Here is a 23,641-nt window from a genome sequence, read left to right as displayed (position 1 = left end):
TAGCTTTATAATTACAGGAGGCAAGACAGTGAACCAAATAGGTGAGGCATTTTATTCTTGAGTGCACAGAATTCCACAAGTCAAATTAAAAATTATTTTAGAATTCAGTATAGACTAGAATGCAGTAGAGGGGCCAGGCAGTGGCGCACCTGGTTAATTGCACACATTACAGTGCACAGGATCCCATGTTCAAGCCCCTAGTCTCCACCTGTAGGGGGAAGGCTTCACAAGTGGTGAAGTAGGGCTGCAGGTGTCTCTCTGTCTTCCTCTCCCTATCTCCCCTACTCCTTTCAGTTTCTCTCTATCTCTATCCAATAATTAATAAATAAATATATTTAAAATAAAAAGAAAGAAAATGCAGTAGATCTTACTTTTTTCCTTGTAGGAGTAAATTTGATACAACATAATGAAACAAAATGTACTTCTTTCCTGGTGTCTGATACAGTGTGGTCTAGCTTATTCTCAAGTGAAGCCACAGATGAGATGGACTTAAACACTATTTATAGAATTTTCCATACCAAAGGAAATGAGAGACTACTACCAGAGGGTAAAGAATAGGGAAACTTTCAATGGTGGGGAGGGGAACTCTGATGGTGGGAATTGCATGGAATTGTACCCCTCTTATACCATAATCTTGTCGATCATTATTAAATCACTAATAAAAAAAGAACTAGTTTGTTGATATGAAAAAAAAAGAAAGAAATGAATACACATTGTTCTCAAATGCACATGGAACATTCACAAGGATTGGCCATATATTAGGCCACAAAGACAGCCTTAACAAATATATGGATATCGAGATCATAAACTCATCTTTTCAGAATATGATGGCACAAAGTTAGAACCATAAAAACGAAAACAAAACAAAACAAAACAAAAAGAATGAAAAGGAAAAAGAAACAACCCCAAAGTATGGAGACTAAGCAGCATGCTTCTGAATAAGACATGGTTCACTGAAGAAACCAAGACTTACTTTGATGTCAATGAAAATAAACTGGATACCAGATCAAAATAAGACAGAAAAATCAGTTCTGAGAGGGGAGTTTAAAGCAATACAGGCCCATATTAATTAAAGAGGAGAAATCACTAGTGTGTCATCAAACAACTCAACTGAATCAACTAGAACAGGAGTAACAGAGACCCAAAGATCAGCAAGAGACAGAGAATATTTAAAATCAGAGCAAGATGAATGGAACAGGAAACAGAAAGACCATCAGAAAGATTAATGAAACTAAGTGTTGGTTCTTGAAAGAGATAAATACCATAGATAAGCCACTAGCTAAACTCAGCAAGAGAAAAAGAGAGAAATCTGTGGGTTGAAAGTCACTCAGAAGAGAGAAAGGAGAGATTGCAAATGATGATGCAGAGATGCAAAATATCATGTAAAACTATTATGGATGCCTATCTGCAATAAATTTGACAATCTAGAAGAAATGGACATATCCTTAGAGTCATAATAATTGCCAACCTTGACACAAGAGGAAGTAGATAAACTCTACAGGCCAATTACTAGTGCAGAAATTGAAGCAGTAATCAAGTCTTCAAAAGAATAGCAGCTCAGGTTCAGATGGCTATCCTGATGAATTCTATAAGACATTCAAAGAAGAATGCCCATTGTTTTCAAACTATTTCAGGAAGTTGAAAAGGAGAGAATACTCCCAAATATAGTCTATGAGGCTAATATTACTCTGCTCCCCAAAGCAGGAAAAAAAAACCATATATATATATATATCCCTTATGACCATCAATGCAAATATCCTCAAAAATCATGGCTAATGGAATCCACCAACATATCAGGAGAAGAATCCACTGACATCAAAAGGGATTCATACATGGGAAGCAGAGGTGGTTCAAAAGTTTCAGTCAATCAATGTAATAAACCACATCAACAAAAGGAAATGTAAATATCCCATAGTCATACCAATCACTGTAGGAAAAGCATTTGATATGGTCCAACAAGTGTTTACAATAAAGACCCTCAAAAATCTGGAGTGTGATAAAAATTCCTCAACCTGATAAAGGATATATATACATATATATATACATACATATATACATATATATAAGTATATACATACATATATATTGACCTTAAACCATTAATCTCTCCAATAAATAAAAAAGAGTTAATACTTCAAGTTCTTGAGTTGCCTAGGTTTTAATAGAGTATAATTTTAGTGTAAATATTTCACAGTTCAAATTTGTAATTCTGACAATTGAATTCTGACAGTAAGTTTGAATTGTTTAAGTAGTTCCAGATTTTTTTAAATACCTAACTTACCTACAGCCTCAGACCTACACCTGATTGATCAAAATCACTTGTTCCTGCCAGTGTCTAAGATATTGTTATGAATAGATTTCCTAAAATTCCTTAACACATGCAAAGATCAAGTACATTATCATTAACTCTAATCACTGGACTATCAATGAAAAATAAACTCCTAACTTACTTGGTTACAATAATAATAATCAACTATTGTAAGTTTAAGGTCCTTTGAAGATTACAAAGAAACTTTCCTCTCTCTTTAAAATCCGTATTTTGTCTTGTCCTGGAACCCGTGGGATTTTGATTATATACCTTGTTATCTCTTTTCCTGCTTCCTTAATTTGATAGCCTCTGTTGGTCTCAATTAAATTGGTGCTGCCTGTGCCACCATGCCAAATCGTGCCACTGCTACCTTTTTGCTGTGGATTTTCTCCAAAGATGCTAATCTGAAATGCCAACCCAAAAGTTTCTTTTGCTTGGTGAGATCTTGCCTGACAAAAGGGATTAACCAATTATTTCAGCTTGCACGTTTCCCATTAAAGATACAGATCCGGGGAGTCAGGCTGTAGCACAGCGGGTTAAGTGCAGGTGACACTAAGCTCAAGGACCGGCGTCAGGATCCCAGTTCGAGCCCCCGGCTCCCCACCTGCAGGCAGGTCCCTTCACAGGCGGTGAAGCAGGTCTGCAGGTGTCTGTCTTTCTCTCTCCCTCTCTGTCTTCCCCTCCTCTCTCCATTTCTCTCTGTCCTATCCAACAACAATGACATCAATAATAACTACAACAATAAAACGACAAGGGCAACAAAAGGGAATAAATAAAATTAAATAAAAAAAAAAGATACAGATTCCCTGATATAGGCTAAGGTCTATGATACTGTGTACATGTGCTCATTTCTCCATAAGCTAGAGGCAATTCTATAAAGTAAAAGTCCATATATATATATATATATATATATATATATATATATATATATATATATATATTAGTGATTTAATAATGATCAACAAGATTTTGGGATAAGGGGAGTATAATTCCATATAGTTCCCACCACCAGAGTTCTGTATCCCATCCCATCCAATGGAAGCTTCCTTAATCTTTATCCCTCTGGGAGTATGGACCAAAGATCTTTACGAGGTGCAGAAGGTGGGAAGTATGGCTTCTATAATTGCATCTCCACTGGACATGGGCTGTGGCAGGTTGATCTATATCACCAGCTTGTTTCTATCTTTCTCTAAAGTAAAAGTTCTTAAGTGATGAGTCTTACAACTAATAACCTTGGAAACCTAGTAGAAAGACCTAAAGAAAGCACCATCAATTCTATAATCATGTATTTACTACTTCAACCATGACCTCTTTCTCTGCTACCCCTGTGATACTTGCCTTATTCACTCTAACTATTCAACTAAATATACAATAAAGAGTAAATAAAGTTTAGTCTTCTATCTTTTAATTTCTTCTGAGAGGGCATCAACATTATAGTCACCACTTGCCAATCTTTAGAAGAAACACTATACAGTTGGCAAAAAGATATTATGGCTGTGTGTGTGTTTATCTCAAAGGACAAGTGTTGTCCCTAAAATAACCTTTATTAATACTGTCAAACATATAAAGCCAAAAACTTAAGGTTAACTTAGACCCCACTAAAAATCTAGGTCTATTTCTTCTCTAACTTAAGACCAGACTTTGTAAATCTAATAATCTATATGAATATAACAAATAACATTGAGGCCTTAACAACTGGGAGATAGTTTACACTTATCAGATAAAGATGGACTACAAAAACTAGAAAGAGGCAAGATACTGGATCATTTAATTATGGCCATTTTGGCCAGTACTGGGCCACCTCATTACCTGGGGTCCTTGTCAGAGAATGTTTGAATTCCCACATAGACACTATGGATATAGACCTCTAACAGATCCCTCTCTTTACCATCACTGGTCACTTCTACTTAGGAATCCTTTCATTAGCCATTTTGTGGACCTCTGTGGGACCTTACCCTCACCACACACTAGCAATTATAAAGACTGCTCCATACTCAGACTGCCACTAGAAGTAGACTGGTCCTGTAATGTGTGCAGCCTAGAAGTTCCCAGCTGTGACTATAGACTATGAGATCAGACTAAGAGAGACCCAGAGATTACATAAGCTATTGTGCTATATATGAATATATATGGGCCCCTGGTCAGATCAATGTGGTAAAAAATTGATTGTATTTATATATCTTCTCAAGTTTGTTTTCAACTCTACCTTAACCTGGCTTTCAAGTTCTATTCTCTACACTGACACCATCCTTCCAGATAATATTTCCCCTTTTTTAAATTAGTGATGTAATATTGACTTTATAAGGTAACAGGTGGATAATTCTACACCATTCCCACCACCAGAGTTCTGTGTCCCTATTCCATCCACTGGAAACTGCAGTAGTTCTCCTAAGGTTACAGATACGGGTTGACTATTACTTCTATAACTACCTGTATTTATATGTATTTTCCCATTTTTTCTATGGTCCTGCATCCTCTTCCTTTCTAAGTCATATCTATACCTATTACTATTTCCAAATGTCCTTTCTTTTTTCCTCTTCTTCTCTTTCAGGGTATTGACAGAGTTGGAGTTAAGAGCCTTCTAGTCATTTTCTCCTAACATTTTTCACCTTCTGTGAGAATGTACCAGAATTATTTTGGAGATGCAAAAGGTGGGGTTCTGGCTTCTGGAATTGCTTCTTTACTGGGCATGGGCATTGGCTCATAAATCCATAACCCCAGGCTATTTCTTTTGTTCCCTAGTGGGGTAGGGCTTTGAAGAGGTGAGGTTCCTGGACATACTGGTGAGGTCATCTGTCCAGGGAAGTCAAGGTAGAACCATAGTAGCATCTGCAACTTGGTGTCTGAAAGGCTTAAGTAAGATATGAAACCAGACAAAAATGTTTCATAAAGAGGAACCAAAAAGTAGGAATAGAACACATGAGAATAAAGATCTTAGGGTGGAGGAGAAACTGGGAACTCTGTTTTAGGTATGCTCCTAGGGGCCCATCCCTTTAGTAGTTTTTATCTGAGCTTGATGGGTAACACGTCACACAATATTTCTAGCCCACTTTCATGTTACCTATCAAATTCAAGCACAGATGAGTATATTCATGGGCTTTTTTTCTATCCTAGTGTCCCTATTCTCACTGGCTCAAACAGTAGGGATACCTACTTTTTGTTCCCTGTTTATTTAAACTTTTTTTTTTTTTGCTTTATATCTTATTGCCTTTTAGCTACCAAGTTCCAAATGCTATTATGATCCTATCCTGACCTACCTAGGCAGAGGACCTCACCATGATGTCCCAGAACTGCCAGGCTAGTGTTGGGGGGTGCCTCTTCCTAGGCGCGTACTCTCTGGGTTGGAGAGAACTCAACCGGAGCCAGCCTGGGCTGCTACTCACTCAGTGACGTGAGGGAGATGACTCAGGAACCGAACACGTGGCACGAGGCAATGCAATGTCTTTATTGATCAGAGAGCCCAGGCTTTTAAAAGGCAGACCCAGAAGTGGCAAGTCGGAAACGGAAATGGCTAGGAAAGAGGTGCAGAGAAAGGCAAAAGGGGCCTGGGAAGGTAGAAACTTCCTTAGCAACTGTTGTGAGGGTTTTAACTGGTAGGATTAATATTACCCTGCAGGTAGGGAGGGTCTGGAGGATAGGAAGAAAATAGATCAAATAAATGGAATGGGTGGGGATCTTTCAGGCAAAATAATGATTATGTAGATAGGCCATAGTATCAGGAATGCAGGGTGCTTTGTGAGGCTCCTCACAATTTCCTGACACCAGAACCTCACCTCCCCAGATGCCTACCCTGCTATGGAAAGATAGAAACAGAATATGACTATGGATTAACAGCCCAATGTACATTCAGAAGAGAAATAGTTACAGAAGCCAGACTTCTTCCTTCTGTACCCAAAAAGAATTTTGATTCATACTCCTTGAAGGACAGATGTTAGGGGGAAGATGACCAGAGGGTTTTGAACCCCAGTTCCACTGGGACCTGGACCTTTTGTCACCAGGACCCCCTTTTTTTTTTTTTTTTTGCATGATCACTTAGAGGGAAGAGAATCTGGAGAACACCTAGAGAGTTCAGGTGCTATTTCTTTTATCTGAGAGGGAGGAGGGAAATGGAAGGATACTCAGAAGTGCTAATACCTGTAGGCGTGGCTTTGGAAGGAAGTGAACACAGCACCTTAGAAGTGAATTCCCACACAGTCATTATGGGCCTAGACCTTAACAGATCCCTCTGTCCACTGTCACTGGTCATCTCTATCTGGAACAAAATAATGAACCCCTGTGTGGGCCCCTATAGGACTATGCCTTCAATGTGGATCAACAATGGTAGAGACTATTCCATTCTTCAAAAGGAGGTTGGATAACATACTCTACCTCTCACCTGAGGAAGTTGGCTCCTGAAATTAGTGCAGCCTGAAATGTTCCTAGCCATGACCACAGAAGATGAGCCCAGACCTACAGGGATGCAGAGGTTACTGTGCTGAATATGGGCATCATATCAAATTGATGGGGTTTACAGTTAACAATATCTATATATGGTTCACATATTTGGGAGCCACTCTCTTCCTTGATCCAGCTTTCTAGTCCTTTTTACAACTATGACACCATCTCCCCAGCCAATAACTTGGGTACACCTGCATATCAAAGGTCAGGCTCAGTACAACTAGTAAAGCCATGAGCCTCTTGGAATATACCTGAAATAGACCTAGCTTTTTCCAAAATGGAGACCCCAAATCTTCATCTGCAATATTCTTGCCATTAGGTTCATGAATAGTCAATATTTGTTCTGCTTTCTATCTTAACTCTTTTCAGCCACCAGGTTTCAGATGCTACCATGATGCCAACCTTGCTTCCCTGGGCATATGACCCTACCAATGTGTCCTGGAGCCGTACCTCTGCAGACCCCTGCCCCACTAGGGAAAGAGAAAGACAGGCTGGGAGTATGGGTTGACCTGCTAATGCCCATGTTCAGCGGGGAAGTAATTACAGAAGTCAAACCTTCTACCTTCTGCATCCCATAATGACCCTGGGTCCATACTCCAAGATGGATAAAGAACAGGAAAGCTATCAAAGGCAGAGATGGGATACAAAATTCTGGTGGTGGGAATTGTGTGGAATTGTACCCCTTTTATCAATATCTTATCAATATTTCTTATTAATATCTTGTCAATATTTCCATTTTATAAATAAAAATTATATAAATTTTAAAAAACTTAAATAAAATGGGGGTATACAAAATATGTAAATAAAAATAAGCACCTGCTTTCACACGGAGTCAGCAATCTTTGCTAAATTATCCATGTATTTCTCTGGTGTGTGCCTGTTCATTTTCCTGATTATAAGTTTAAAATGGAGGAGTGGATTCTATGAGGGATGCTTAGTGGGATACTTTGAGTTAGAAGGGGAAAAGTAACAATGGAATAAAAAAATCACTAATTTGAGTCTTATAACTACAAAAGGAAAAAGAAAAAAGTGTTCAGAGACATATTCTCCATGAAGTACTACTGTCCATTCAAGAAAAAGATTATGTGTCCTTTAGGACTAAATGGAAGAGACTAACAATGATTATTATTACTGAAGTAAGGAAGGAAATGAAGGACTATGGGATGATTTCACTCATAAGTGGAAAACTGAAGAAAGAAAGGGCTTTTAAACTATAAGTAGGCTTCTTAGCTTAACACTCACTCCTGACCAAGAGATTGAGCAAGGTAGGGGAGAGATAGCACAGTGGTTATGCAAAGAAACTCTCACACCCCAAGGACCCAAATCTCCAGGCTCAATTCAGCTTCTCTGCCAAGCCGAGCAGCACTGCTGGGCCCTGAGTGTTTCTAAATAATTCCCGTTAATAGTCTGTAGGTTCTGAGGCCATTATTCACCATGTTCTCATCAGGAGAACAATGTGGAAGGTCCCCACTATACAGCCCCACTGCTAGCTTTTCTCCTGAATTTCCTCTTCAGTTTCTGTTCCCAGATGTTAGCACAGATCCTCCCCGCTGCTGTTCCAGCCTCTGAGGGCAGAAGCAATGGAGACTCACAGTTGCATTTGGTGAGTCTTAGGGGAGTCCTCTCCTCCCTTCTGCAGTCTTTTTATTGGTAAAACAGACAGGAGGTGGTGCCTCAACTGGTGAACTGCCAGACTGTTAGCATCCACTCAAGCTCAATCTCTCCTTAGGCTCCTCCCTGTCCAGGAGCCACACGTGTTTCCACTCACCAGTGGTTTGGTGGGTTCTTGAAGTTGTTCTAGTCCTGCCTTGTTGCAGTTCCAGGTGATCTCTTTCACAAAGAGGGTTTTTAAGACACTTTTTTTGGGGGGGGGGGTTTATAAAAGTAGTACATGTTCATTACAGAAACATATGAACATACCTAAAATCTTCCTGTAGTGAATCTTTAAAATGTTGTGTGATTTTTTTCTTATCATTTTTATTGGGGTTTTATGGTTCACAGTTCAGTTCCTAAACTGAAATTGAATAGCTTCAATTTCTCATCTACCCATGATAGGTGTCTGCAAAACACTCACACCCTTACTTTAGGTCCTTTTCCCCCATCATGAACCAGGACCCAAATACACTCTCCACTACCCTCTTCCCCTTCTACTTCAGAGTCCTTTGCTTTGCAGCAATATACACCCAGTCCAAGTTCCACTCTTTTGTTTGTTTATTTTCCACTTAGGCCCTTATTTTTTAAATTCTGATTTTAAATGAGACCATCCAGTATTTTTACTTCTTGTACTTGCTTTTACTTCTTGTACTTACTTAACTGAGTTCTTGAAGCTCCATTCAAGATAAGGTGACAACTTCATCATTCTTAACAACTGTATTCTATTCCATTGTGTGTATATACCACAACTTTCTTAGCCACTCATCTGTTGTTGGACATTCAGGTTGCTGTTATGACCACAGGTGTATAACCTCTTTGGTTGGTGTTTGTTTCCTTTGAATAAATCTCTAGGAGGGAAACTGCTGGGTCATAGGGTAGGTCCATTTCTAGTGTTCTGAAAAATGTGTAGGCTATTTTTCACAATGGCTAGACCAATTTACATCCCCCAAGAGTATAGAAAGATTCCTTTCTTTTAAGAATGTTTTCTTTTTAGCGCTTCCCCAATAATGTAATATTACCCCCACACTAGAACATACATAAATGCTATTTGTAATTTTTTGTTTTATCTATTTATTTTTGTTGTGCTAGGACCTTAAGCATAAGTGATGCCAACATACCTGCATCAACTTCTCATTACTTTATTTCACATAAATTTATGTAGAAAGAAATGGGTGAATAGAGACAGTAGACAACAGACCATGGCACTGAAGTTCTACCAATGCCACAGTGTTCCCATTTGGTGGCGGGACTTGTATTCTTGTCACTGTGCATAGCAAGGCACACATCTTACCGGGTGAGTCACCTTAAGGTCCCTTTAAATTTTTAAATATTAAACCTTTGTGTATTTGTATGCAGTTTTGATGCAGTTCTTTTATATAAGATAATGTGAAAGTTATTATTTTTCTTCTTCTCATGGGCCACATTAGCATGATTATAAGTGAAATCAGAAGGTGGAAATCTATTTATATTCCACCCTCTCATTATATATGAATAGAAGGCCAAGTCTAATAAAAAGAAATGGGTCCTTATGTGATGTGATAAATCATGGGAAAAGAGGTAGATAGGTAATCACGTTGTATAGATTTATAAAATAGAAACAAGGGAATATAAAATGCAAAATAGAAATATTTCAAGTCAGTAAAAACCTGATTGAGTGTCCAGGTGGTGGTGCACCTGGTTGAGCAACCATGTTACAATGCATAAGGACCCAGGTTTCAGCCCCTGGTCTCCACCTGAGGGGGGGGATGGTGGTTACAAGTGGTAAAGCAGGGTTGTAGGTATCTCTCTGTCTCTCTCCCTCTCTGTCTCCCCCTTCCCTCTTGAGTTATGACTCTCTCTAGCCAATAAATAAGTAAAAATAAGATAAGGAGTACGTGAGGTAGCAGGTATAATATGTAGTCCTGTGAAATGGTCTGGCTCTGATAGATTTTTTTTTTTAGAAAGTTTCCTGGAATCACAGTAGGTTCCACTATGATGTTTTTATGGAGCTTTCTACTTCTCTATCTCATCACTCATCCAACTGCCTTTTTATTGCTTGTTTAATTACTTTTTCCCTGCTAACACAAATGCTGTTGGAAGGCTGGAATTGTCTATGTCAAGTTCTATATTACCTGGTCTGGCCCGTGGTCAATAGCAAATATAAATGAAGGATGCTATTTGCACATTTACTGAAAACTCAAGGACAAGTTAAAGTTTTAGTCTATCTACTAAATCTTAATGAAGATGTATCTATTTTTATTTGAACATAAATGCATTCCATAAAATTAAATGTGAGAGGGTTGGATGGTATCGCAACAGGTTAAGCGCACATGGCACAAAGCACAAGGACCAGTATAAGGATCCTGGTTCTAGCCCATGGCTCCCCACCTGCAGAGGGCTCGCTTCACAAGTGGTGAAGCAGGTCTGCAGGTGTCTATCTTTCTCCCCCCCCCCCCGTCTTCCCTTCATCTCTCAATTTCTCTCTGTCTTATCCAACAACAACAGCAAAAACAACAATAACAACAAAAGGGCAACAAAAATGGCCTCCAGGAGCAGTGGATTCGTAGTGCAGGCACAGAGTCCCAGCGATAACACTGCAGGCAAAAAAAAAAAAAAAAAGATTAAATTAAATTTGAGAGAATAATTCTTACATACTACATTTATAAGAATGCTCAGTGCATGAATTATTTAGCAATACATTTGAATATTAGTGTACTAACTATTCTTAACTTTTATTGAAGTAGCTGAATTATATTACATAAATTTCAAGTATGCACCACTGAAAAATCAGTATGTTATATACTGCATTAAGTTCCAGTTTTTTAAATGTCTGCTTAGTTTTCCATTATAGTAGTGCACAAAAAGTTATTCACCATTCTTATATTAGGAAATGTTTATAGATTTTAAAAAATTTACCTGAAAGAAAGAACAAAAGTATTACTCAGCTCTCATGTATGTGGTGCTGGGAATTTAGCCTGGGGATCCATGCATTTATGTCCTGTACTCTACTGCTGAACTATCTCCTTTGCCCAATGTTTAGTATTTTAGCATTTTGGGCCATTATAAATGAAAACTTTAGCACTATTACTATGTCACATTTTCTTTTTTTTTAAATTTATTTATTTTCTGTTTTGTTGCCCTTGTTTTATTTATTGTTGTTGTAGTTATTACTGTTGTTGTTATTGATGTCATCATTATTAGATATGATAGAGAGAAATGGGGAGAGAAGGGGAAGACAGAGAGGGGGAGAGAAAGATAGACATCTGCAGACTTTCTTCACCATCTGTGAAGTGACTCCCCTGCAGGTGGGGAGCTCAGGGTCTTGAACTGGGATCCTTAGACAGGTCCTTTCACTTCCTTCAACGTGCGCTTAACCTGCTGCGTTACCTCCCAATTCCCCTATGTCACATTTTTCTAAGTAATAGTCTAATAATTTTCTTAGAAAATTTTAGGAATGGGTATATAAAATATAAATGCTCTCATTTTTATATTTAAACAGTGTATTCTGTAATGTATTGCAATCCACATATTTAAAGTGTATAATGTAATAGTTTTTAGTATATTCAGATGGTTGTGTGCCATCACCATAATCTTATTTTATGTTAATTGTGGCTCCAGTGTCTGCATATTGAAAGAGTTCATAACTCCTGCACCAAAGTTGTTTTTTTATAAAGAGAGAGGGGGGAGAGAGAGAATGGGAATCAACCTCCCAATGCCCCTGTCCATTGGAGAAGCAATTACAGAAGCCAGGACCCCCACCTTAAACACCCCCAAAAGAATTTTGGTCCATACTTCCAAAGGGGGAGAAATGTTAGGGGAAGATGACTAGAGGGCTCTGAACTCCAATTCCATCAGATCACAAAGCAATCGTCTCCCATATATAAAACACAAGTGTCAACTTTGTGATTCAGAGAATAGACTCTAAGACCCTAGCCCCTTTTGAGGTTCCATCAGTAGGAGAGGGCAGAGAATATTGTATTAGTAGAAGAACTAGAAAGGGCATCTCTCACTCTTTCTTTCTGACCCTGTCATTGTTACCCCTAAAGAATATCTGTATCATGGAAATTATAGTTGCTTCTTGTTTCCAAATCCCCATCTCCCAACTCCTAGATCTTGTTTCATTATTACCCCTGTAGAGATGCCATTACCATTTTGGTGGAGACTGGTTCTTCAGAAACCTGGTTTTGATGCCTAGGATTGCTCTTCCAAGGTCATAAGTATCAACACTCTGTGTACTTTCCTTCCACTCTGGTCCCACAGTAAAGTCAAAAGTTCTATAACCCCAATCTCTTCTTTTTTCTTCCACATCTGTCTTTGTTCCTTGAAATTCCACTTTCATCTTTTGAGTCTGCCAATTCTTCACACTCACATTGACTGTGGAAATTACTGTGTTCTCTCCATGTTCTTGCCTGGAGCCTGAGTGATACATGTATGTTCTGTCTCACTAGTTCACTTGTCTGCAAGAGTCAGTATTCTGTTTAATGTCTCTATAACATATATACTTCTAATTTAGTGATTATGTTTTCTTCTTTGTGTGTGTGTGTGTGTGTGTGTGTGTGTGTGAGAGAGAGAGAGAGAGAGAGAGAGAGAGAGAGAGAGAAAGAGAGAGTCTAGTGGCAGTTTTCTTGATCTCAGATGTTATTCTATTTATAATTCCTACTCCCTAGAGTCTTACTTGCTATTTCCTTTGACTTTAAATAACTTAAATTAGAATTGTTCTGAAAATATCTCTCATTTCTTGTCTTAGAGAAAATCATGCCATTTCAGTTCTTTTCCTTCAGTGGTAGTGTAATTTCTTCTATGTGACAGAGGCAATTTCCTTACTATTAGAAGTCTTGGGATCTTTCAAGCTGTGGGACTAGGATAGGTGATGAAATCACTTTGTTTTCCAATTAGTATCTTACTTGATTGGGTATGACTGATGATTGGAGTCATAGGTAGTCAGGAAGCATTTAGCTCTATAAGCTTACTTCTGTAATTTCCAGTAATCACCAATAATCTGGAATGTTTGTCCTCCTTAGGAGTCAGATATCCCATAGTCCCTTTCACCTGTATTAGGTACAGGTGAGGATTCAGTTTGACTTAGATTCCTCATCTGGAAAGATACTACAGATTCCTGGTATCTATGTGTAATCAATTAGATCCAAATATATGACAGCTCAATTATTGTCTTCTCTATTATCATTAGCTCTCTAAATTTGTGTTTCTACACTGAGGAGTAAGAATATATTTCTTGTAGGAAGTCTTCCAGTGATTTCAAATGATAATTGGGAGGAGCACAAGATAAGGTTGTTCCTTTCTTCATTCTAATATTCCCTATATGAAATCTACTAGAAATTTATCAAAGCCACTGGCTTACTGACAATACCCTTGACTATATCCTAAAGTTAATAGAGGATTTTTTCCCCCTTTCTTCTTATTATATAAAAAGTCATCTCTTTTGTTGAGCACATGGAAATGGAAAGAAAAAAATGACCTCATTCTAGTTTTCCTTTACTTTTCATGTGTTGTTAATGTAGTGGAGTGTGTGAACTGTGTATTTTGTTACTTTTTTTCCTTTTCGGTTGAACAAAGGAAATAGAAATAAAAGATAAAATAGAAATACCCACCATTAGCTCCCTGTGCTTCATCTGGTTGAATACAGATTATTTGATGTTGTCTCCACTGCAGTCATCATTTAGTAGCACTGGAGTGAGATGTCTTTGAAAGCAAAGCAATAAAGGAAAAGAAAAAAATGGTGAAAAGAGCAAACAAAATCATCCACTAAAACCCAACCTTCCTCTTAAGAAAACTGATGTTTCAAGTCAGCAAAATAGCTCCTCTGGATAGTTTGTCTATCTATTTTATATATATGAACCAGGATTAAGCCTGGTCTCTACTGCACTAGGGGATGCATTTAATGCTATGTTATCTTTCTCTCTGTCCTTCCATCTTTCTGAAAAAGTCAGGCTAGTGCAGTGAAGCCTCAGATATGGAAAGGAAAAACAAACAGAAAACTGAGGGCTCGTGTTAGAGACACTCATAGTCTGTGATAGACTGATTTTGATATAGTCTTGATAATACAGCAGAATTTGAACACATAAATCTTGTGTGAGAAAGTAAAGAGGAATCTGTGGCAAGGGTTGGGCAGTGTACCCAGTAGAGTACATAGTTTATCATATGAAAGGACCCAGGCTCAAGCCCCCAGTCCTCACCTGCAAAGGGCAAGTTTCACAAGTGAAACCATGATGCAAATGTCTGTCTAGCTCTCTTTTCTTTCAATTTCTGTCTCTATGAAAAAAAAAAAAAAAAGGCTACCAGGAGTGATGGATTTTTTCATATAGATCCCAAGTCCCAGTAATAACACTGTTGGCTGTAAATAAAAGAGGAGAGGGTCCATGCTCCCAGAGGGATAAAGAATAGGAAAGCTATCAGGGGAGGAAATATGGAGTTCTGGTGGTGGGAATTGTGTGTAAAAAAATAAAAAATAAAAAAAACCCAATTCATTCTACTTAAAAAAAATAAAGAAGAAAGGAGGAGGAGGAAGAATCATCATCATCATCTGTGATCTTATGAGATTTATTATTCTGAAATTTGCCCACAATTCATTAAGTCACAGTCATGTCATCAGTTATGTGCCATTAATCATACTTGAAATTAAAAATTATAGATTAAAAAAACACTGAATGATAAGGACTGACTGTGGCAGTAACAGAGGGCTGACTTCATAACCTGGGGAACAGCAGGAAAAAAAAGAAGGTAGGAAGGTAGAGCCTGATACCTTTCTATAATGTGAGTCCCTCTGCCACCTCTTGCCAAAAAAACAATTTCAGAAAAAAAGTGAATACAGGCATTGTTTTCATTGAGTATTTCTGACTTGCTAAAAACCAGTGTAATGTATTTATATGACTTTATAAAAATGTAACTGATTCTGGAGCTCTGCTTTTCACATGGAACATATTTCATGTTGTTGTAAACACTGAAGAAAATTAAGTCAATAAATCCATGGCCCGTAATTTGAGATACCAATTGAAGAAAAATATGTTGTCAGTGAGAGAGGGAGAAGTCATTTACATTGAGGAAGGTTTTTCCTTACTATCCTGCATTTTCAAGTGATACCAAGAATTAAGCTTGTGATGTAAAATTGTCAAAGTATTGTTATAACACTTTCAAAGAAGTGGGGGGGAGGGGAGACTAGGACCAGGAGATAGTTCACATTTTACTGGTAGCATCACCTTTCACTATGCACAGGAACTCATTTGAATCCCCAACACCACAGGGGAACTCCTTGCAAGGGGGAAGCTTCATGATTTGATGGAGCAGTGCTGTGTAATGTCTCTTTCTCTTTCTCTACTTTTCTGTCTGTCTCCCTCTATCTGGGGAAAAAAAATATATATATATATATATATATACCAGGAGCAGTAGAATCAGCACAAAGCCCCAAGTACTGATCACAGGGCAGGGATAGATAGCATAATGGTTATGCAAAGAGACTCTCATGCCTGAGGCTCCAAAGCCCCAGGTTCAATCTCCCATATCACCATAAGCCAGAGCTGAGCAATGCTCTGTAATAAAAGAAAAAGAAAAAAAAAAGTACTGGCCTCTCTCTCTCTCTCTCTCTCTCTCTCTCTCTCTCTCTCTCTCACACACACACACACACACACACACACACACACACACACTCACACACTCACATTTGCAGGCATATACATGCACACACAGAAGCAGCAAAGGCTGACCCCCCAATCTTATTTTTAAAGCAAATGTATCAGTGGAAAATCATGCAGATAAAACTCCTTCTCTGAATTGTCCATGCATCCTTTTCTCTGTGAAGGCTGCGAAGGCTTTGCTGGTTAACAGCCAAAGACTTGGTGTCAGGAAGCTTAGTGGATTTTTTCCCCATCACTGACCTTGATGCCGTCTGTGACCACAGGCAAGCCAATTAACCTCTCCAAGCTTCATCCTTCCATGTGTAAAAGGTTAATAGTGCAGCTTGTTTGCAAAGTGCCGCCAGGCTTCCAGGAAGGCACTATACAAACACCCAACATTGCTGTTTGACTGGAGGGTGTTGCATTTTTTAATTATATGTTTGGTTGGATAGGTTATAGATTTTATATGGTTGAATGCTACCCCCTCACAGTTAAAAATAAAAATAAAAAACTCACAGGTAAGCTCATGTTGCCATCTTCTAGAGCCCCCTAGAGGGTTAAGGAAATGACAGAGCTTACATATTAATAATGCATTCTTTAGTTAATAATAATAATAAAATTCACATGTATCTCAACTGGATAATTGTTGTAGATGGCAGTTTATTAAGCCAACTGTCTCATCAGATGCTAGGAAGATAATGCTGGCAAAGACTTATAAAATGTGAGGATGTTTTTCCTGCCTTATATGTAATTACTTTATCCCTTGCATCACAGAACACTAAGAACACTATTGTTCAGGCTTATTTCATATTTGCTTATGAATGTTGGAAAGCTGAGTTTTTTCACTCTTTTTTTTTTCCTTTACACAGTACCAGAGATCAAACTTGTGCTCTACTAGTGTCCTATCTCTGGCTTAATTTTGTATATATATTATTTAATGTATGAGTAAAATAGAGACAAAGAACATACAAAGCACTCTTCACCATTCCTGGAATTCTGACTTACCTGTTGCTCTCATGTGGTTGGATCTCGTTGGATCAAACCCAAGGTTTCATGTATACAAGGCAGGCATTCTACCACTGAGCAACCTTTCCAGTTCCTTATTCTGGATAATATGGCCCCTAGAGCAAACTCACATATCTCTCACCCATCTTTTCAGATTTACGGAAAAACTTTGAACAAGATCCGCAGGGAAGGGAGGTTCCCATTGAAGGCATGATCGTACTGCATTGCCGTCCACCAGAGGGAGTCCCAGCTGCAGAGGTAAGAGGAGTGGGGCAATCTGGAGGAACCAGGTCAGTTCCCTAGAAGGAGGACAAATCCTCTGGGGCCATTTGTGAAGTAAAAGAGCCAGACATTGTGTGTTCTCCACCCAGTTGCTAATGGTGATGGAAAAGTTGTAGAGGAAGTAAGTTAGAGAAGGAAAATAATATCTACTGCTTTCTTGTTGACACAGATCTCTTGCTTTGCAGTCCAGTTAGTATTTGATCTTTATTTTTGCTTTTCGTGATTTTAGGTCAGATTTTAGGTCACCATCTGTGTTTTTGGTCCATCACTTTGGTCACTGTGATTATTGATACTGTCTGAGCTCCACTGTGACAGTTAGAATCATGTGAAAAGAGACAAGTGTGGAAGCAAGACCTCATAATGAGAGGCTCTGGTACTTGTACGTATCCTTTCTTCATCTGCTTATGGAGCAAATGGTCACTGAGCAGTTATTATGTTTTAGGCATTAGGTATATAAAAAGTAATGAATCCACATATCTTTCCTGTGATAACTTTTTTCACATCTGGAATCCTTAGAAGCTATCTATGTACTTTAGGCTCCCTTCATATTTTCTGAAGTTTCTGCCATACTTTTTAAATATAATTGTCAATATTAGTATACTGTATAATATGAAATGCTTCTGAAATCTTTCAGTTATGGTGAAAAGTGTGTTCTGATAGAATAATGATATACACATGCATTGGAACTGAAGACTAAGAAGTATAAGGGACATTTAGTCAAATGCTAAGTTTATATTTTTAAGAAATTTATTATCTTTATTTATTGGATAGAGACAGTGAGAAATCAAGAGATAGAGAGGGAGAGAGGAAGAGAGACAGCTGCAGCCCTGCTTCACTACTTGCAAAGCTTTCCCCCTACAGGTGAGGACCAGGGGCTTGAACCTGGGTCCTTGTGCATTGTAACATGTGTGCTCAAAAAGGTGCACCACAACCTGGCCCCATGAAATGCTAACTTTATAAATACAGGCTTGAGTAGAGAAGCTGATTGTGGTGCATCCCCCATGGGAAACCAGGAAATTACCCTTAGCCCTACTAGTATTTCACTGAGAAATATACGTAGTTTAAAAAAGAGAAAAGGAAAGAAAAGAAAAGGGAAGAAAAGAAAACAACTCCATCTCACATTATTTCTTAGAATTGCTATATTGTTTTGCATTTCAAAGGACAATGGTATAGAGAAAATCAAGGGGAATTAAAAAGGCACACACTTGCATATTTAGGCAAAAGTGTGCTGGGTGGACACTATTCCAAATGCAAATGGTTCACAGAAATGAAGTAAATGGACTTGAAAATAAAAGTGAACATACCAAACATGATATGAAATGATTAGAAAGGAAAATGCTTATTTTTTTATTTAATGTGAAACAAAAAGAGATCTTATCTTCTCTTATCACCTTAAGAATGAGTGAGTCCTAGTTTCTCTAGTGGGGTCACAGTCAGAAGGGCATTAAGTATGCTGGTGGTTGGATAGGTCTCATTTAGAATGCCTCAAGTGCTGCTGGGAGGCTGACTTGGGTATCATCTGTGAGCTATCCTATTTCTTAGAATCCCAATTTGCAATTCTTTCATGCATAAAAGTGTCATCTCTGCCATGTGTCTATCTCCAGGATTCTTTCCAAGCCTGCGCTCAACTACTACTCAACTTTGTCAGCTTAAGAGTAAGTGAAATAGGAAGAAAGGTCATGTTTTTATTAACTATCTGCCTTTGGAAACCTCATACTCTTGAGATGTCTAGTGATCAATTTTTACAGCTGGGAGAGAGCTTGGGTATTTACCTGACACAGCCTTTGCATTTTAGAGGTAAGAAAACTGATGCTCAGATCAATGACCTACTAAAGGTCTTACAGCTATTTAAGGACTAGTTAGCTTTGTTCAAAATACTCCACAGTTTTTGTTTTTTTTTTTTGTCTTGTTTTGTTTTTCGCTAGAAGCACTCAGGGTAAATTTGTCTTATAATGGCTTACTTGACCCAACGTAATTGCCTGTTGTAACCTCTGACCTCATCTTCTGATCCCCTCATTTCTCCTCAGTTGGTTCAGCTATGCTTCTGTTGCATGTCTTTTGTACAAAATGGCCTCTCTGCTGGTTACACTTCTCTAATTATTCCTATGATTCAGCCTTTTTGCAGGGATTGTTCAAATAACATGTTCTCAATGAAACCTGCTTTGGACATTGTTGAGAATGTCTGTCCACCTCACGCATAGACTTATTTATTTATTTATTTATTTATTGGGGGTGGGTAGTTATGGTTTACAGTATAGTTTTTAATGCATAGGGAAAGTATCTCGTCTCTCCTTGATTGGTGTCTAGGAGACATACCAGGACCCCAGTGTCCCTTCACCCTGTCTCTTTCCCTCCTCCTCCAGAGTCCTTTGCTTTGGTGCAATATGCCACATCTAGTCCAAGTTTCACTGTATGCCCTTCCTTGCTGTCCTTTATTCTTATGTTCCACCTAAAACTGTGATCATTCTGTATTGGTCTTTCTGTTTCTGTTTTTTTCACACTAAACATGATGCCTTCAAGTTCTGACCTCAATATGTGCATATACTTTTTTTGTAGTATAATCAGAATAACTGACTTAAAAACATTTTATTTATTAATGAGAAAGGAGGAGAAAGAACCAGACATCACTCTGATCCATGTGCTGTTGGAGATTGAACTTGGGACCTCATGCTTGAGAGTCCAGTGCTTTATCCACCATGACACCTGCCAGACCCAGATTTTATTTTCTGTATTTCTCCATTTTTTTTTTAAAAAAAGTTTTCTATTTCTAAAGTTTTCTATGGACAGAGACAGCCAGAAATCAAAAGAGAAGAAGGAGACAGGGAGAGACACCAAGAGATACCGGTAGCACTGCTTCATCACTTGCAAAGCTTTATCTCTATAGGTGGGGACCAAGGGCTCAAATCCAGGTCCTTGGGCATTGTAACATGTGTGAAATAGATGTGCCACCACCTGGCCCTTATTTTCCCTTATTGGCTTAAGCCAACACTTTTTTTTTCTGGTCAATGGTTGCATTGCATAGTATCTGGTTAAATACAACCAGTCTTCATAACAAAATACGATTTCTCAGAACACATACATACATATATATGTATGTATATATGTACATATATACATACATATATATGTATGTATAATTCAGAATCACTGTTTTTTCAGAATCACATCTTCTTTTCCTTGAGTGTGTAGGTGCCAGTGTCTCTTGTGTTTCTTCGACACCAGGTACAGGCTGTTTGAAAACTATTTCGTTGTCATCATCATAGTCATTCATTTTAGCCACTTCAGATTTTCGTTTTTCCAAAAATGTTGGTGTGCAAACTGGTGTGGAAGACTGGCTATCCACAGTCTTCTCAGGAGTGTCAGAACTGAGACCTCTTTCTTCTTTTTCTTTGGTAAAACCTGACTCTTTGTAGACATGTCAGGACCAGCAGTTGAAGCACTTTCTTTTTCCTTCTTATGTAAAATCAATAAAGAAAACTCATAATCAATTCCTTTCTTAGCCAGTTTCTTCCTGAGTAGGTTTTCTTTCTTTTGAAATCTCCTCTCCATCTGTAGTTTTTAAAGAAGTGACCGGTCGCCATTGTACCCTTTCACCACAGGGAACGATGGTTTTCTGAATGGGACATAGCAATTTTTAAAAAGCTCTTCGTGTACTTTTTCATGTGGTACAAAATGACATTTTAAGAGCCTTTTACCAAAAAGGTAGTTGTTCATTGTTTCCACCACAATTTTGGGAACGTCTTCAGATTCCTTTTACTTCTGGATAGCCTGAACCTTTTAACAGCGCCAAACTAGGAGAAATAGGACTTGATCTGGGATTCATAAATTGTTGAAGGTTAAGTGCCCCATCCACATAGATCATTCCAAAAGCAGGTTTTTCTTTCTTCTGTTTCTGGACCGCCCGCTGGCAAACCTGCACCACCTCCTTCTGAAATCTGGTATCCTACAGGCTCAGCGACAGGAGTAGTTTTGCTGGGCCAACACCTCCATGATGGAAGTCCCCTGACCCAGGTGCTCCACGCGGCGGCGCACTGGAAATCGTGCATATACTTTTAAGCCTCTTTATCATTATCAAAATTTCTCCTTAGGTTTTATCATGAATAGATTTTATTCATGTTATTTTCTGTGTACTTCATGGGAATTTAAGTTCCATGATAGATTTTTTTCTTAATCACTGTATCCCCTGAGCATTAAACAGTGCTTCTGTCACTCAGATACAAATACATATTTGTTGACTATGAATAAAAGCCAGTTTTCTGCCTACATGGATGAATATTTGAGGTTACTACAGTTACAGACAAAACTTTGAAATCTATGTCTTTTGGGTGTTTTTTTTTTCCTCCTGTTCTGAGAAATAGCTAGTGAAAAAAACATTTTTTACCCACTTGCTGATTGAAGACACAAATAAGACAGAGAGTGCATGCTAAGGAGAGAAAGTTAAAGACTGGGCTGTCTAAAGGTAAATACTGGGCTGTCTAATAAGAAACATATGCCCTTCCAAAACTGAACCAAAAAGAACTACAAAGTCTAAATGCACCAATCACAGACAAAGAAATCAAAACTGTTATTAAGAATCTCTCCAACAACAAAAGTCCTGGACCAGAGGGCTTCGCATTGATATCTCTTAACGGGTCAGTTGACCATATTTGTAAGTCTATTTCTCAGCTATTTTTTCATCATATTTTGAGTCTCTTCTTTTTATTTTTATTGTTTTCTTTTTAAATTTTTATTAGTGATTTAATATTTATTTACAAAATCATAAGATAACAGGGGTATAATTCCACTCCTTTCCCACCGCCAGAGTTCTGTGTCCCCATTTCATCCATTGTAAACTGCATTCATTTTCCTAAGTTCACAGATATGGGTTGACTATTATTTCTGTACCTATCTGTCTATATCTATTTGCCTATTTTTGCTCTGGGATTACCACTGGGGCTTGGTGCCTGTAGGGCAAACCCACCTTTTCTGGTGCCTTTTTTCTTTCTGATAGGGAAAGGGAGGAATAAAGAAAGAAAGAGAAAGAGAGATACTTGTAACACTGCTTCATTACTCATGAAGCTTCCCCACCTGCAGGTGGGCACTAGGGGCTTGAACTTGGTTCTGTGTATCCCAGTCCCTTGAAAGGATTTCTGTGGAAGAATTGCTAAGCCCTAGAATTAAGCAACATTCTTACATTTCCAAATACTTGGTAAAAGCTGAACGTGGGTAAAAACTTGGAAGCAGTGCTGCATATCTCTCCATCGTTCTCTTCCTAACACCCTGATCTTTTAAGCAAATGAGTTCTGCCTGTTGGCTCAATCCCTCTCCTATCTTCATTTGCTTCTGATGATGCCTTTCTACTTTAACTGCAGGAGCAGAACAAGCTGTGAAAATCTTTCAGTAACAAATATGTGAAAACATATTTGGGGGAATTGTTGAATAGGGAGATGGGAGCATAACACAGATATAGCTGAAAGCGTTTTTTCTTTTCTCGTACCTACCCTTCTGCTAAATTTCTAAACTGCCTAGAGTATTCACTATCCGTCTTAGCTTTCAAGGCTGCCTTGACAAATCATCACAAGCCAGTAGATTTAAGACAGATTAAAAAAAAAAAAAAACTCTTAATGGTCCTAAAGTTCTAGAGGTCACAAGTATGAGATCAGATCAGGGTATGGGTGGGGTTAAATCTTGATGGGGGAGGAGATGCTTATTTCTTAACTTTTGGTAGTTATAGGCAATCCTTGGTGCCCTTTGGTTTGTAATCTAATCACTTCACCCTCTTTCTCTGCTTTCATATTGCATTCTCCTTCCTGTGTCTCTGAGTATCTGAACTCCCCTCATTTTATCAGGAAACAAGTTATTCAATTTGGACATACCTAATCTGGGATGCCCTTGGTTTAATAGTCTGAGCCACAGATCATCAGAAAGACCATTTCTCCAAAAGCTGTCACATGCAGATTTCCACATGAAAAATGAATTGCAGGTTGAGGTGGGGAGCATTATTTGACTAATTGCATTCCCCATTCTTCCACTGATACCATATCACCCTTTCCATTGGGTTGTGTATCACCCATACCCTGATCTGATCTCATACTTGTGACCTCTAGAACTTTAGAACCATTAGAGGGTTTTTTTTTTTTTAGAACCATGCTGCCCAAAATTAAATAGAGAACAAGGAACAGCTGCAGCTTTAGGATGTCTTAAAACAGAAATTCTTAACTGAGAGAGAGCAAGAGCTTTGTTTTCTACATTTTGCATTATAGATGGATATAGAGAGTGTCTCAGCCACACTGTAGATTAAATGGGCTATTGCAGGCCCCTAACAAAACTGTATACCATCATCTTAATGTGGGAAAGGATCCCTGTTCCA

At 38.3% G+C, this 23,641-nt stretch overlaps 1 protein-coding gene and 1 pseudogene across 6 annotated transcripts in view; one reads left to right on the top strand and one right to left on the bottom strand.

The window, feature by feature from the left end:
- Positions 1 to 23,641, top strand: part of UNC5D (unc-5 netrin receptor D) — a 704,674-nt gene that overhangs the window by 444,411 nt on the left and 236,622 nt on the right. For all 6 annotated transcript variants that reach the window (XM_060182795.1, XM_060182801.1, XM_060182791.1 and 3 more), the window contains exon 4: positions 17,165 to 17,268. In XM_060182795.1, the coding sequence (XP_060038778.1) occupies positions 17,165 to 17,268 (104 nt within the window). The remainder of the gene's footprint in view (positions 1 to 17,164; positions 17,269 to 23,641) is intronic.
- The window catches only part of LOC103118119 (MKI67 FHA domain-interacting nucleolar phosphoprotein-like), a 63,239-nt pseudogene continuing 57,127 nt past the window's right edge, over positions 17,530 to 23,641 (bottom strand).

This window comes from Erinaceus europaeus, chromosome 2 (genome assembly GCF_950295315.1).
Source record: "Erinaceus europaeus chromosome 2, mEriEur2.1, whole genome shotgun sequence".
Taxonomy (NCBI): Eukaryota; Metazoa; Chordata; class Mammalia; order Eulipotyphla; family Erinaceidae; genus Erinaceus; species Erinaceus europaeus.
Note: the sequence above shows the minus strand (reverse complement) of the source record. Positions and strands in the feature narration are given on the sequence as shown.